At 37.3% G+C, this 17124-nt stretch overlaps 1 protein-coding gene across 1 annotated transcript; it reads left to right on the top strand.

Moving 5' to 3' along the window:
* The first annotated feature begins 772 nt into the window (after positions 1-772).
* CMAS (cytidine monophosphate N-acetylneuraminic acid synthetase) lies at positions 773-14989 on the top strand. The gene is made up of 8 exons (XM_082766563.1): positions 773-970; positions 3260-3402; positions 3606-3761; positions 6299-6432; positions 7707-7801; positions 8583-8754; positions 10562-10712; positions 11438-14989. The coding sequence occupies exons 1-8, from the start codon at positions 810-812 to the stop codon at positions 11689-11691; spliced, it is 1266 nt and encodes a 421-aa protein (XP_082622689.1). The 5' UTR covers positions 773-809; the 3' UTR covers positions 11692-14989.
* The last annotated feature ends 2135 nt before the right edge of the window (positions 14990-17124 follow it).

Raw genomic sequence — 17124 nt, 5'->3', positions numbered from 1 at the left:
TATCTAAGAAGCTCAGAAAGAGATTTAATAGAGCATATGATCTCTTTGCTGTGTTTCATTGAACAGATGTCCTCTTCAGAAAGAACAAAACCCCAGCAATTATTCTTTTTAATGTTTTCCTAGAGCTGAATATAACTGGGAGTGTTTCCCCCAGCAGCGGTAGACAAGCTCCATCTGCTCTGTGACACATCTCAGATAACCTGAGGACAACTTCAGCAAAACGTGGGACACGTTCCCGGGATGGACTGAGAACGCGAGTCTCCAGGACTGACTTCATAATGCTGCTCAACAGCCTCTACTTCCTATTTTCCAGATTGTATTAAAAAGCAATTTCCTCTGCGGCCGTATAGCATTGGTAGTGCATCACTTTATTTTATCCATCCGGTTTCTAGAGGTGAATTCTTAGAACTTGGGGCGTAGTTTTACGCTTAACGCGGTTATTAGCAGGTGGAAAACAAGCGAGGAATGGTTTATGTTCTCACGTCTAAAGGCTCCGGTGTGATTACTCTGCCCTCTGCCGGCGCTCTCCCCACGGGAAGGACGTGAAAGTTTGCAGATTTATGCTGGCAGCTGACGGAAAGCTACTGAATCCAGTCAGCTGAGAGCCACGCGGCACTCCTGACACAGCCTGCAGCCGTGCTCAGCCCCAGGCTGCAAGGGCAGCCCCGCCACGCCCTGCCCCAGCCGCCATGCCGCCTGCCAGCCTCCCTCACGTCCCCGCCCAACGGCCGCCCCCTCGCGCACACGCAGGCGCGGAGCGGGACTACACTTCCCATCATGCACGCGCGGTAGCGGGAAGGGCGCCCGGCATGGAGGCGGGCGAGGCGCGGCCGCGCGCCCACCTGGCCGCGCTGGTGCTGGCGCGCGGCGGCAGCAAGGGGATCCCGCTGAAGAACATCAAGCTGCTGGCGGGCGTGCCGCTCGTCGGCTGGGTGCTGCGCGCCGCGCTGGACGCCGGCGTCTTCCACAGGTGCGCGTGCGCACTCCGCATCCCCCCTCCAACCCCCCCGGGTGTGTGAGGGTGGGCGGGGGCCGTTACCCCCAGGCAGGGTCGGTGGCGGCGGGGTGCTGGGCCCTCGGGAGCCAGCGTGGGGCTGCGGGGGTTGGGGAGCCGGGAGCAGGAAAGGGTGTCAGGGGTGGTGACCCGAGGCTGGTTGCCCTCGTTGTGACAGAGCTGCGACATCTCAAGTGGCGTTTGTGGTCCTGCAGAGTGTCCTAGTGCTGCGCGTGCCCAAAAAATGTTGCTCAGTTTTCCTTGTGCCTTCGTGCTACGTATGCGAAGACAGCAGTAAAATCATCCCCCTGCCTGCGCTGTGTAAGGCTGAGGGAGCGTGCTTCTGTCAGCCTCTGCAAGTTCCCAGAGTCCTGGAGGCAGAGAAAGTCTCAGAATTGCCAAAGAGAATGAAATAATTGTGTGCTCGGAAGCAGGAGCTCACTTTGTGGCAAAGTGTGTGAAACTTTGGCAGCAACCGTTAGTCACATAGAAGCAAACACATCAGTTGTGCTAAGAATATGGGCATTACAAATTTCACAGAATCACAGAATTTCTAGGTTGGAAGAGACCTCAAGATCATCGAGTCCAACCTCTGACCTAACTCTAACAGTCCCCACTAAACCATATCCCTAAGCTCTACATCTAAACGTCTTTTAAAGACCTCCAGGGATGGTGACTCCACCACTTCCCTGGGCAGCCTGTTCCAGTGCCTAACAACCCTTTCGGTAAAGAAGTTCATGAATGAATTTCTTTCATTCTACCAGAAGAAACATGAGAATTTTCCGCACACATACTAGTAACTGTAATCAAAACTAGTGCGTGGTTAGGATACTCTTGGTACGTAGCATGCTTAGGTGCAACTTCCTGATACAAACCTTCTGTGTTATGTTAGGAGCAGGGACTTGAACTTCAGGTTTTATAGTAAAGTGTACAAATGTAGCCTGACAAGATTCAGAGCTGGACGTATGCACAAATCTGCCATATCCCATAGCTACTGTACTATTGTCCCATAAAACCTTACCATAGTCTGAAAAGTACAGTAAGCATCTGTGGCTTTATTTTTAATAAAGAAACAGTTAAAACATTTCTGACCTAGATCATTGATAATAACTTCATGCAGGTGAATCCGTATTGTTTAACAACCTGTTATGAATATGAGGGTTTGAGTGACCTCCACGTTTCTACTTGAATTTTCCTGATAGGAGTGAGGCATAACAGGTGTGTTAGATGAAAGTATGATGGGTTTTCAAGTCCCCTTTGAAGCAGCTGTACTGACAGTGTACACATTACACAGCAAAACACTGTTAGTCAAATGGGTAGGGTATGTTTAAACTAGCCATCCTGAAGGAGGTTACGGAAAATACATCTTCTGCATTCATTTACGTGGGTGTGATTTGATATTGCTGTCACTGTCGTACACAGATTCTGATAATCTCATGATGTCTTTGAATGGAAAAGTTTAACTAAAGCACTACTTGCTATGTGCAGTGCACTGAGAATGCCGTTATTGCTGAGAGAATAAAGTTTTTTTTCATTTTTGTTTCTGCATCTCCTATGCTTTTTTGTCATAATGATGGCAGCAGCCACCTTACAGTATTCAGGTGGTGTTTACCTTCACATGATACTCAGACTTTGTCCTTCCTTTTGTAAATGTTTGTTATCTCTGACGCACAACAGTCTTGCCTTGCTAGTATTGAAGGTTTTCAGTGCCACAACACACACACAGTTGTAACTTGAACAGTTCTTTCCCTGGGATTGTATGGAGCCTAACTGATAGATTTTAAAATGCTTGCAGGATAAGCTATTTGTCTGAGTGGCATTTTTACTTACTGTTAGCCTTGTTTCTGAACTCTGCAGTGATTTTGAATACATCATTCAAACCAGTCATAATACAATGATCTTTTAGCATGCCTAACATTGTGGCATGCTGGCAATAGATTTTTTTTCTAGTTACAACTTTGAATTTTATGTTGTTTAAGATACCTATGGATGTGGTAGATCAGGCACCCTACAGAATTAAATTGAAATGCAACCCAGGCTTTAGATTGTACAATCTGATGAATGTGTGTGTGTTTTATCCCTGTTGTTAAAAGTGCTTTGTTGGACTGACAAGTAGTTTTACCACACAAATAAAAGAACTAGTTGCTTTCATTGCCAGGTATAGTACAGGGAGTTGTTCAGGTTAGCAGATTACAGCAGACAAGTGGACAGTACTGGGTGTTGTTCTGTATGTAATCATTCATTTCTGTCACTGTCTGCCAACAGTGTGTGGGTTTCTACAGACCACGATGAAATCGAGAAGGTTGCAAAGCAGTTTGGCGCCCAAGTTCATCGTCGAAGCCCTGAAGTATCTCAAGACTCCTCTACTTCTCTAGAAGCTATCAGAGAGTTTCTTAATCATCATCAGGGTAAATCAGTAATGAAACATGCTGAGCTTTTATGTTGTAGCCCTGTAAGAATGATGCATTTAGTATTTAGAAAAATAAGTAAGTCCTATAGTAAGTTAAAGCTGGAAAGATTCTCCTTTTGTGGCATCCACTCATACCACATTTTGGGGTTGTATGTATTAAAATACTCATTGTTTCATAAATGTTTCTTTATTTTTCTTTAGAGGTTGATATTGTAGGAAATATTCAAGCAACATCTCCCTGTTTACATCCCAGTGATCTTATAAAAGTGGCAGATCTGATCCAGAAAGAGGGCTTTGATTCTGTCTTCTCTGTTGTGAGACGGCATCAATTTAGATGGAGCGAGGTAAAAAAAGGAGGTAATATTTATCTGTTTCTGGTTACAGTTAAAATTAATCAAAGTTTTACTTATTCAAGTGTTTAATGTTTGTACCTATGACATTTATATCTTGAAGGGCCTTTAGAGACATAGGCTGGCTTCTTTGAAAGGTTAAGATCACTTAAGATTCCTCTTAAGTAGTGCTGTTTTAATATTACTGATCATTGCTCAGACAATCTTAAGATGCTGAAAATGAAAATACTATTATCTTGTCTAGGTTCAAAAATAACTTCCCCAAACTTTACATGTCAACATCTGCGTGGTGGGTGTTGATGTTTTTGTGGACATGACTCTGAGGTCCTGTCTTAACTAGGGAACTGTTTAGTATTACTGTGTGATAGCTAATAAGTAGCAAATAATGTGAGCTAAATCTTAGTCAAGACCGGATGGCAACCTCATAGCTTGGAGGCTTAGGGTTGTTTTCAGCCTGCTAAACTGTCAGCTGACTCAAGTGAGATTGCAAACTGCCTTTGATTCATAAGGACCGAAGTCAAGTAGCTCATACAGAGAAATACTGTTTTTCCTAGACAAAATATTCTTCTTTCCAAGGTGACTCAGGACTGAACTTTACTTAAAAAGCTTATATGTTATCATAGCTAGATAAGTACCTTCTGTGCTTGTACTAAGAACTATTCCCCACATTGCTTCTGTTTCTGTGATTAAAGTAGACATTTTTGCTTCCTTTTTTTTTTTTTCACAAAATGATTAGTTCAGATACAGTCACATTTTTATTTTCTAAAAATTAATATGTTACTCAGATACTAATGTTATTCTGTTGATATCTAAAATGTTTCAGATGTAATTTTTTGTGAGTTCACAAAGTATCGTGCTGTAAAAGAAAATGCGAAGTAGATGAATGTTGATACTGGAGGTATGTTGGAATAAAAATTTGGCCTTTGTTTAGAATAAACAGATAACATGAACATACTCCTTTTTCCTCATAAGAGGAGGAAAATTTACTGATAAATGTGTAAGAGGAATATCAAAATCATGGATAGAAGTGTAGGATTCTGTGGTTTGTATTTTAGATGACTAGGTGAAAGTCCACTTCATGTCTTGAGATGCTAGATGGACATCTGAAAATCTAAATCTCATTTGGATGTACCATGTGGCTTTGAAATGATGGTGTGCCAGCACTTCTCCATAGGTATTTGGTAACCTGTATTGACCTCTGTAAATAACATCTATCCTCAAATTGTTACAATAAAAAAGCCTGGATGCCTACCTAAAAGAGCAAATTGCTCTTTAGTGCAAGAAGATACCTGAAGTCTTTTAATGTAGCAAAAGATTTACTCAACTGCAAGGCATACATATGAGGAGAACAAGCTAAAAATTTTGAAAACATTCACAGCTTAAGGGTAAAAGCAGCTTGCCTTTCAGGAACACAGTGTTTCAGGTAACACCAATTTGCCTGAGTAGAATCCAGTTCAGTATTGTGCTCTTCTCAGACTAATTTAAAATACTGATTGTACCTCTTCCTGTGTATTTCTGTTGTTCTTTCAGCATTGAGGTTTAATATTCATGTACCCTGAAATACACAGATGTCTTCCCCTGCTTAGGAATGTCAACTTCATTAAGCACAAAGTTGTATTTATTGAACACTAAGTTCATATATATGGAAGTTTCAGCATGTTTTGGGTTTTTGTGAATACCCTCTAACTTCTTCATGGGATAATGAGACCCAATGAATTTTAGCTGCTTTGTGCATGTGAATTGGGGTGGCTTAAAAACGGAAGTCTCTGGCAGCTGGTTCAGTTTCTGCTAACAGTATGAGATCTTACAGGATCTTGCTTGTTCAAAGGCACTGCTTGAACATATTCATTTTTAGAAAATAAAAATGTGACAGTATCTGAACTAATCATTTTGTGAAAAAAATCAGTGTGGACACCGATTAAACCATATAAGAATGGTTAATATTATGTATATCTCTAAATAGGAAGTATTTTGGGGAAGTACCGAGATATTTCCACAGGCAAAATTTCTTCTATGCTTATTTTTCACCTTTCAGATTTCAAGATGGTCCTCTCAGCTCTCCGTTCTTTTAGGGCATTTTGTTTTTTAGGTGTATGTAGCTGAATGCTTTTTTTGTGTGCTTAGCCTCTAAACCCCTTCCTATTGTGTACTAGGAGATAGATTATGGAAGGGATATGGTATTTCCTTCACACTAGCAGGAACACTCTAGAAGAATATCCCCCTACTACTTTCAGAAATCAGTTTTAGGAGATGATAACATCTCAGGATTTTTTTAATTATTATTTTTATGTTGGAAAGTAGAACTTTATTTTACTCTGCTAGAAATGCAGGACAGTTCTCCACTTCGTTACCCACAGTTCCAAAAAAGAGCAAGCAATTCAGTGATTCTTTATAAAGCTAAAAAATTAGAAATAATAATGAAATAAGATGGTGACTGAACTGTGTCCTTAATTTTCCAACAGAAAGCTGTGTTACAGAAAGTTATTAAGTGATTTTGAACAGGGATTCTGGAAAACTTATTTTGGCATTTCTGTCTGTTAACAGAAAACAAAATGACAGAACCCCAAAACCTGAATCCAGCAAAACGGTACCGGAGGCAAGATTGGCCTGGGGAGCTGTATGAAAATGGATCATTTTATTTTGCAAAGAGGCATTTGATTGAGAAAGGCTACTTGCAGGTTAGTGCTTCTGGTTTTTTTTTACGTCTGTTTGAAAAAATGTATCTTTTACTCTTGTCACAGAGTGTTTTGAATTCAATGATGTCTTTCAGTTTCTGATGCCATCAGTATCTACTAACTGCACTTTGACTTTAGGACAGCATATTATTTGTAATTTAAGAGGGCTGGTTGTAGTTAGGGCAGTACCAGTTACAGCCTCCTTCACAACAAATTTGTACAAATAATATTGAACTGTATATACTTATAAGCCTAAAAACCTGAGTTTCATGTAGATTTACTGCTATGTAAGTGCATACCTTATAATTCAGTTTAGCGTTACTGAGGGTATAAAACTGACCTGCAGTGCCACAGGCTTCTCATACAATCTATAAACTTGCATTCTTGTCAAGTTTAGACATTTTGCCTTATGCCTATTTTGTGCTGTAGTTTAAACAGTCTTTTTCCCTTTCCTGATGTTTGTGTCCTTGTGTAGTAATACAGAGCAAACATATTTACTTCAGCTTTAATTTTGTTTATCTATAAAAATAGTCTCTTAACTTTCTCATGCAAGATAAGTTTGTCATCTTACAGATAATTTCCAATGTTTGTCATCACAACTGGAAAAAAGCCTAATGTAGGTATTTCCACTTTTGTGATATGAATACTGTACTAGTTATGTCAGAATACTATATTCTTAGCTCTTTTGCAGATACATTACTAATCTAGAGGTAATAGCTTTAGTTTTCTATGCTTTGGATAGACACATGCAGCACTGGATAGTGCTGTGTGGACTTGCAGGCATTGATGCGAAGTTGTACAGTTGTGCTGAATTACACATTTTTTGAAAGTTGGCCACTAACTCTCTGAGGATCAGGGGATCGGGGCTTTTATTTTTTTTTAAATTACACTGGGTTTTGGTGGATGTTTTTCCAGTTGAGATGAAGTCTTTGCGTAGACAGAAAGCAAAAAATAAACATACTTGTATTGATTCAGTGCTAAGGTATTACTGCTTTACTGCATTAAAAGACCTATTGAATCAGTATGACCTAATGAATACTAGCCTAGTTGCACACTTCCTCTAGTTGTGCAAGGAAGATATTAACTGTGGCTTATATAAAGTTTCAAATGCTTGGTTCTGTGTAGCTGACAAAATACTGTTGTTGGTGGCTCACTAGCTTCTAAGCTAGTCAGCATGACTTCCATGTAACCAACTTTCATTACAAGATACTAAATTGTAGAGTTTTGTAGCTTTATTAACCCAAGCAGAAAATTGTAATAGGTTCTATTTTATCTAGGGTGGTAAAATGGCCTACTATGAAATGCGTGCTGAGCATAGTGTGGATATTGATATAGACATTGACTGGCCTATTGCAGAGCAAAGAGTACTGAGGTAAAAGCAAGTCTCATTCCTTCATTTCTTTAATATTGGTCATTGTTTCAAAGAATGATCATGAGAATTCATAAAGTAGTTTTTTTAATTGCAATTTCAGAAATTAATCAAAATCAAATATAATTGAATAATTTAATTTCCATTCATCATTTTTCCTTTCTTTCTTTAAATCATTTGAATTACCTTTGCACTGTTTGTATGTGTTTCTTGTTTGCTAGTTCATGTAAGTTCAGCCTGGGAAAAGGGATTGTGGGCCTCACTATACCATAGCAATGTGTTAGTATCATTTCTGGCCTTTTTAGCTGAGCTGTCTTAGGTTTCCGCAGTCTAGATCATGCTTACTAATTCACATGACTAAGAGTGCTCCAAGTAGAAGGCGTGAGTTGATTACATTTTGCCTGCTGCCTTTTCTTTGCAGATACTGTGTATCTCTACAAAGAAATAGCAGCTGTGAATGGGATGTGTTTATTGTACCTTTTTCATCCTTTACTCCGTTTTATTTTTTCTTGCCATAAGTGTTAATAGAACATAAGCTTTTATGCTAGGGAAATGAATGCCTAATTTTTAAGTGGGTAATATAACTGAGCTGTCTTAGATGGCTTTATATTTTTTTCATTGAAGGAGAATCTACTTGGAGAGTGAAGGTAATGAGAAAAGGCGTTAGGGGAAAAAAAAGAATTTCAAAGCTAATTCTTCTGTGTGAAGGTCACAATTGTATTTGAAATGTTTGTTTTCAGAGTGTGCAAAAACTTCCATCTAAAAAGATAACTTCTTTGTCTAGCTTTGGGTATTTTGGCAAGGAACCATTAAAGGAAGTGAAGCTATTGGTTTGCAGTATTGATGGATGCCTGACAAATGGTCGCATTTATGTCACAGAAGATCAGAAGGAAATGGTCTCCTACGATTATAGAGATATTGTTGGTATCAATCTGCTAAAGAAAAGGGGAATCGAGGTAAGTGTTGTTCTAAAGCATGACACTTTATGATGAGATCAAGCAGGATGATACACTGGTTCAGGGTTGGGGCAAACGCTGTTTTCAGATTCTGTAGAGTAAAATAAATGTATTCTGATAAACTGATCCATTTCATTCATATCAGCTATGGCATCTTTCTCTGTTTGTCCTGGAAAAATGTGGAAAGAAATTTGTATTGTGTTTTGCTAGCATCAGTCATATTGTGTGCTCTTTAGTCTACGTACACATTAGCTAGCAGTCAGTTTCTTGTTTATTGTGACATGTCTCTGCTGTATAAATTGTATGTTTTTCCAACAGCTTTACAAAGCAGGAATATGTTGTTATCTCTTAGCTACCTAAGAAGGATACCCAGGCAAATTACTTGGTTCATCCTAGATGAGCCATTTTTATGGCAGAGGGGAAATTAAACCCCAATTGCTTTTGTCCACATAGTTGCTTTAACCATAACTTATGTGCTCCTAAGTTGTAAGAAGTCAAATGAAAAAAATAACACACTGTAATATGAATGCTTTCCTGAATTATTATTATTATTATTATTACTAAATTCTGCTGAACAGACTATTTGCTTGCATTGTGTAAAATTAGCCTTCCTGTTATTTTCTCTTTGTGCTGCTGCTTTTGATATAGCTAGAAGAATTTCTTAGAGTAAGAACTAAGTCTTGGGGTAAGAACTAAGTACAGATTTGGGCTTTCTTCAGAGAGTTGGGCATGGATAAGACAAAGATAGTTAAACCCTGAGTAGTTTGTTGCAGATTCATTTTGGTTTTCTGTTGTTGTAACAGGTTAGGCAAGATGTTCCTGATATATTTAGGTGCAGCTGGTGCTGCCTTGGGGTAGTGGAATGAAGCATGTGTTTTTTCAAAACTTCTTCAGCTTTGTTTTCTGTGAGGCAGAAGGGAGGAAGCTTGTAATGATTGTTTTGTTGCCTCTGGGTGCCCATTCTCATACTTAGTGACTTGGAATTTATTATTAAAAACCTCTTGGGCTTTGTGCCACACTTGCTGTATTTCTAGTGCATGGTTCTGGTGTACACTTGCTTTGTGCACTGCTCCCATTCATTCTGTGCTTAATGCCAAATACTTGTTAGCATTTAACAGCAATAAACAACAACAAAGATAAGCTTGTCCATAACTTGGGCAAAAACCTTGGAGTAGTTGTGTCTGAAATCCTTAAAAATCCTGATACAGTAATCTGGTTTTAGCCTACATTATACATCATTTCTAAATTTAAAATTTCGAATGAACTTCCAGAGATTAATGTGCCATGCCACTTCTGTCTCTTTAGTGGTCTCTTGACACTCTGAAGTCCTACTGTAACTAATGTGGTAACATTATAAGGCAGAGGAATCAGGAAAAACACTTAAAAATATTCTACTTCTACAAAAACTGCTGATACTTTCCTTGGAAATTCTTTTATTCCCTGCTATGGCTTAGGTTAGATGTTACTGCATTAGATAGTGAGCGTGGCACTGTACCATGATTTCCAGTATTTTTATTTGGTACATATTGCTTTTAAAAAGATAAATGTAAACTTCTGTTTTGTGCTCAAGCTCAAGGAAGCCTACAGTTTGTTTCGCTTTCCCAAAGCAACTTGTATTTCAAGACTGTAATGTGTTTTTTGGACACAAATCACTTCCACTCTGAGTTCTGAATGAAGAAACCAGTCATGCAACACTCTTCTGATATCTAAGAAAGCCTACATCTGAAACTTCTAGTCTCTTTTTGTAAATCAACTTAAATGGCTTTTTTCCCTTGTATATAGAATTTATTCTAACTTGATTTAATAGGTTCGACTCATCTCTGAAAGAGATTGTTCAAAAACCCTGCCAGCCATGCAGCTGGAATGTGTAGCAGAAGTTAATGCAACAGATAAATTACAAGTCCTGGAAGACTGGCGAAAATACATTGGCTTGAGCTGGAAAGAAGTTGCTTACTTAGGTCAGTTTCTTTTTTCTTTTTTTTTTTTTCTTTGGTAGTAAAATTTCATGTAGCATACACATGCAAACTTCGTAGCACTGCTCATCTTCAAAATGACTTTGCCCATTGCTAATACAGTAAACATAGTGGGATTAGAGTGCAAATTACAATACAAAATCACCAAAAGCAAATACCTATTTGAAGTCCTGTTGGGGTACAATCTAAATATTAAATGCAATGATGAATCAGTGTCTACTGTTGTAAGTAATGTTTTACCTATTTTTGTAGTGTGATTTAGAAAATCTTTCGATATTGAACAAGTAAACAGTTGTGGTTCACACTTTTGAATTCCTTCTGGTTCATTTCAGACTAATATTGTAGAGTTATATATTCTGAAATATAAACAAAAATCAGACAGAATTAAAACTGAAAGCTATGTAATGTACAAAATTACATTTTAGTGATAACTTAAGTCCTGCAAATGCTTACTTAGCTGCTCAAATAATTTCACTCATCTTAGTAGTACCATTCTTTTGCCTGAATATTATGTGTAAAGTATGATCAGTGTCTACATATCACTGGGATTTTCTAAGAATACATATGCAAAGTGCTGTTGAGCTTCTCAGATGAAAATTGTGGCAAGAATAGAAATTCTGAAAACTATTAATAAGTATATTGAAAAATGATGATTTGGCTCATTTTTTTCCCTTTGTGGTATTTTTATATCTGTCATTTTTTCTCAAAAGGAAATGAAGAGTCTGATGTGGAATGCCTGAAGAAAGCTGGCATGAGTGGTGTGCCCGCTGATGCTTGTGCAGTTGCTCAGAAGGCTGCTGGTTACATTTGTAAAAGCAGTGGTGGTTGTGGAGCTGTCCGAGAGTTTGCAGAACACATATTCCTGTTGTTAGAAAAAGTGAACTCTGCAAGAAAGCAAATGGAAGACGTGAATTCAGCAGGAGAGGATACAGGGGGAAAAAGAGAGCAGCAGAAGTGGAAATAAGGAATTACTTAAAAAATAACACTGCAGTCGTTCTTCCCCGCTTTTCATCTTCTCCATTTCCCCCTCAGTAAGCCTTAATCCCAACGGATGGCTGCCTTTCAAATTTTACACAGCAGTAGAGTTAAAAAGATGTTTCCCTCAAATTAAAGATTCCATTCTGATAAAGTGCTAGTATCCGTGATTGTATTCATGATTATTTTAAAAGCCAGTTAAGTGCAATTGAAACTACTAGAAAAAGTGGTGTCATGTAAACCTACTCTAAATCATTACACTTGTCCAAAAGGAATGATGTATCTTTATTTCATAATACAAATATTTTCAGGGAATAATGATTTTTTATGATTTGTGGATATGTAATTCAGACTTCGAAAAAATTTGTTCTGCCAGTTGTGCAGTTATTTACATTTCCTCTATCTTCTATATGATATTGTGGTTGTGTGCTAGCTTTTCGTGAGACACATCTTTAGGAAGGAAGAGTTTTAGTATATGCTGGAGAAGTTGGGTGTAAAATAACTACCAAACATTTTCCTATATTTTGAAAAGCTTAGTTACTGTAAAGCCAGCTAATACTAACACTAACTAACAAAAGCATTTAAGCATGTGTTCAATTTTGGGCTAAGTAATTAAGCAGCATTTGGAATTATGCCATCTTAACCTTTGAATCTGTTTATATTGGGTTTTATTTAAGTGCTTAAATTAACATACCTAAATGCTTTGCCAAATTTAGAACTAAATCTTCCATTAACTTTGAAATCTTTCCTTTGCAGAAACTCTGTTTCTTTCTATGAAGTCTTTATTACAATCACTAATGAGTTAAAAGAAAAAAAAAGTAAAGAAAATGTTCTTTAATGTTTATTTTATGGAAAAGGAATTGCCATGGAAGAAAAAATCATAGCTGACATTTCCACAAATATTTATATAAAATATATATTCAGACTATTTTTAGCATGCTAATTTAAAATTGGTGTATATGTGTGTTTGTATTTATGTAAAATACAATTTTTCCTGTTTTGATTTGAAGAACTGTAAACATTTGTATAACTGACACTAAAAATATGCATCTGTTTTCAATCCTAGCATTTACCAGTGAGTCAGGCTCAGCCTTGAGTTATACTAAAAAATAAAATAAAAATAAAATGGCAGTGGCACACAGGCAGTTATTACAGAGATGAATGATAATGGTTTGTTTTATTTTATGACTCTCAACATAAAATTCTCTGTATCTCTTCCCGTTATAACATCTACTGTTTTACTGCTCTCTGATTAACTTTGTGTTGACTTCCCTTTACAAAGCAAAGTTTTAAATTTGAAATTATTTTACTGCCTTTAGTAGTAAGGTTAACAGGTGAAAGGTGAATTAGCTGCATTAGTCCCCTCTTAAATTATCGTTCAAATATTTCTTTCATTGAGGTTTTAGGGCTCTGCATGAGATAAATTCTGTGGATAACAACAGTTATTTTGGACAGAACTATGAACTTCGTTATAGGTAGATAAATCATTTTACTCATATAAACTATGTGATAAATTACAGAAGTCTAGATTGTTTAAACAATTCAGCTTTAATAATGTCATTTAAAATTGGCCAAGTTTTTAGTTACTTCACCTTCTCACAGTCAAGTAACTTGCAAACTTTGGTTTCAGGAACAATTTCCTGTGGATAGGCAGGTTTAGAGAAATTGTGATGAACTTGATTTCTATTCTTTTTATGTTAGAAAAAGCAAAAATATGAGTAAGTGCAACTATAATAGAAATATGAGCTATCGATACTATTGCCAGGGTTACTGTTTGAATCAGGAACTCTTTAATGGTTCAGCTACTTGCTGAATGTACTGCAAATGCAGTGGGTATACCCCAAACCTCTACAGGTATCAAAAAGAAATGCAGAAACTTTAATGTGAGTGTTCATAAGGGGCAGAAAGAAAGGGTAGCTGATACATGTTTTCACTTAGACAAATTCTTGTTAGAAAAATCTGGTATAATCTTACGTCAGACACATCAAACGACAATGAATGATAAACTCTGCAGACAGTGTGCAAAATAAAGGCTGTCTGAGGATATGGGAAATTCACAATCTATTGCCTGTAAGATTCATTTTTGTATTGCTCACACTGCAAAGGAAATCCTGACTATAAAGCTACAGTATCTTGAGGCATGCCTCCATTGCTCCTCGTGATTTTATAAAAGCTCTTCAATCATATGGAGGATTTAATGGTCACAGAGGGGCAGAGGCAGTGACAATGAATGTAACAGTCACCATAAAGGTGAAATCCTGGATCCTGGGCAAGCTTGAAAAGTGTAGTATCTTGCTAAATATTGTTTTACTACATATCTGGCACCACAATCGCCCTTCACTAAAGGTGTGTAGTTCACTCAGACAAATTTCAGTGGTCATTTGTCATTTTTGTTATAGTGGGCTAACTTGGGAATAATGCTGCTTGGTCATAGAACTTGAAAAAATGTGCAGATTTGTTTCTCAAGGTGTTTTTTTTTTTTTTTTTTTTTTTTTTAAACAGCCTGTTATGAAAATATTTCCCAAAAAGCTAATGTGGGCTGTTTATCATAATTCTGTGAGACTGAAAAAGGAAAACTACATAATTTACATTAAGCTATCTTAAAATATAGCTGGTTAACTGAAATTTTCAATAATCATTTCTCTTTAACCTTTTAGGTGGAGAATGGTTATGGAGTGATTTGTCATGCACTTGCATATGGTAAATGGTATGCTTCCAAGTTCCTGTGCCATGTGAATGGAATATATCCCATGAACGTAGACAGATGTAATAAATGCCTAAGTTACTCATTAAGGTGCACAATCAGTTGCCCGATGTCTTTGCCCTGATCTGCTGTTGGAGACCGATCTTCAGTGTTTGTGTGTGTGGTTATCCCCTGTTAAATAAATTTCTCCTTCACTTGCATGTGTTTCCTATTTTCAAGTAGTCCAAGTTCAGATCTTGACATTGCAGTGTGATTTGTGCCTGTGTCTGTGAAAGGTTAGATTCATTCTTTCCAGTTTTCTGATCCGTCAGAGTTAGCCTGGTATTTCTACGTCAGGATCATCTTGTAAATTGAGCAGAATGTACTGAGGATTTGCTGACAGGATGTTCTCAGAGAAAATTCCCATTTTAAGCAGGTCTCAAGAACTCTACTGTTCTTGACTGTTTGGTGGCTCTTGCCAAGAGTATTGAGAAGAGGGGAAAAGGCTGGATGGTAACATGTTGTCATTATGTTTGTTAACCTCTGCAGAAGGGGTATGTGTTAAACCTTCACCTACTTCTGGCTCCATTATGTCATTTTTACCTGATCTGTCCTGTTCAATATATGTTTCTGTGCCATTTCCTGTATGGTGATCCAATGTGTTCTGACCTTAGTTCATTTCAGGTCGATATGAATCTCATAAAACTTGGCCTTGTGAGTTCTGAGGTACTTTATAATGCTTGGTGATTTTATGTTCTTAATGCTTTTTAAGCACATATTAGTTAACTTGCGTTTCCAGTGTCCAGCTGAGAAGGCTTTTTCAAAAAATTTGTATTTTCAATTAATATTCTCTAAAAACATAAATTCTTATTTCCAGAAATACTCCAAATTAGTCTAGTTACAATGCATTATGCCCATCAGGAGTAATTATCCTAAACGTCAATGTTACAAGAGCAATAATAAAATATGTCCAGTGGAACAAAATCATTCTATTATGCATGAACCCATTGCATAAATGAGCTAAAACAACTTGTCAGTAACACACTTGTCTGAAAATTTGTTGAACAGTGGTTTTGGTTCTCCTTGCTCTTGGATGGGTTTGTCTATCCCCATTTGTCATCCTAGGTATATTTATATATGTGGGCAACCAAATAAGGTTGTCACTATCTTATTTTTGCAGAAGGAAGGATTTTTGGTTTGTTTATATGAAAATGTGTTAAAAGGAATGAGCGGTGAGCAATAAAGAGGGATGATACCAAGTTATTCAAGTTAGTAAAGAGCAGGATGATGAAACTGAATAGATAAATATAATGGAATAGCTGGTAGAAAAACAATCCTAATTTCATGTATAAAAATATCCATTTATATGGAGGGGTTATGATCAAAGAAAATACCTATTGTTTAGAAGTGTATACTAACAGATAAAAAGCAACCAAATTTTGGGAGTGATTAGGAAAATGGTATAGGACAAAAAGGATAAGAGTCGTTATTCCACTGTATTAATCAGTGATTTTTATGTATCTTGACTACTGGGTGTTTTGTTTCTTACATATTAAAAAAGCTGTAAAACTCTAAAGGCTTGTAGGAGGATAAGACAGGTGGTGAAAGGAATAAATCAGCTTTTGTGTGAGCAATAGCCAAGAAAGAATTCTTCATTTTGGAAGGATGACTGAAGAGAGTTGTGTTACATATCCATAAAATTAAGAGGAACAGAGAGCTAGGAAAAGACAACTGAAGAAATGAGCAATGACCAAAAGCAGATGTCAAAGGAATATAAATTTGCCATGTTGTGTTTGACAACTCTTTCCTGTTTTCCTGTGACCGCCAAACATCTATGACTCATGGATTTCTGAGGCTGAATGTGTCTTTCAGAGATTTAGTAAGCTTTGGCACACTTAAAACAGCCTTTGTCCATGTGTTCCATGGGTTTGACACCTGTTATGTTTCCTCTGGTTCTGAAACTTGTTTATTTGTGTGGAAGATTCCCAAGTGCATTTTTATGCTTAATTCACAATATGTATCCATGGTTCATTCTAAAATAACAGTGTATCTCCAACACAGTAAGGAACAAAACATGGCATTGCTATTACTATCAGGAATTCATCATTTAATCGTCAAAACAACTCACTGAAAATAAGGCAAAAGAGAGCACAGAAACTACGTAAGAACATAATGACATCAGCTAAATTGGGATCCATCAGTCACAGATACTCATGGTAAACTGCATACGGAATTTTCAAACAAAATGCAATTGGAGGTTTGAATAATATTCAGGTGAGTATCATGTGCTTGTCCTGTTTATTCACACACTCTTGCAGACAAGTTTTTGGTCTAAATTCCGGTCTACATGTACATCTGAGCTAGTGTGCTTACTCTTACACTGAAGGTACATGTGGGGATAGTGAAAGGTTTTGTCCTCGGAGAAACTAAGGTTGTTGTTGCACAACCATTTTTCATTGACTGTACAGCCCATTAAAAAGTTTGATAACTCTTATTTCCCACCTTTTTTTCTTTATTACATCTTGTTCACATCAACACAGTGTCAGCTTGGAAGGGGATGCATTGCCTTCTGATCAGTGATGCCCAACTGAAATGTTGCAAATGATTCAGTGAAGTCTGGCCTAAAAAGCTTGAGAATGGGGTGGAGTAATCTGGTGTAAATGGATGTAAAACACCTCCATTCATTTATAGTAATAAACTTAAAGATTTGTTTTAAGTGTTTATCATTATTTGCTCTTA

The sequence above is a fragment of the Aythya marila genome (assembly GCF_965140915.1).
Source record: "Aythya marila genome assembly, chromosome: 1".
Classification (NCBI taxonomy): domain Eukaryota; kingdom Metazoa; phylum Chordata; class Aves; order Anseriformes; family Anatidae; genus Aythya; species Aythya marila.
The sequence above is the reverse complement of the archived record's forward strand: the minus strand, read 5'-3'. Positions and strand labels throughout refer to the sequence as shown.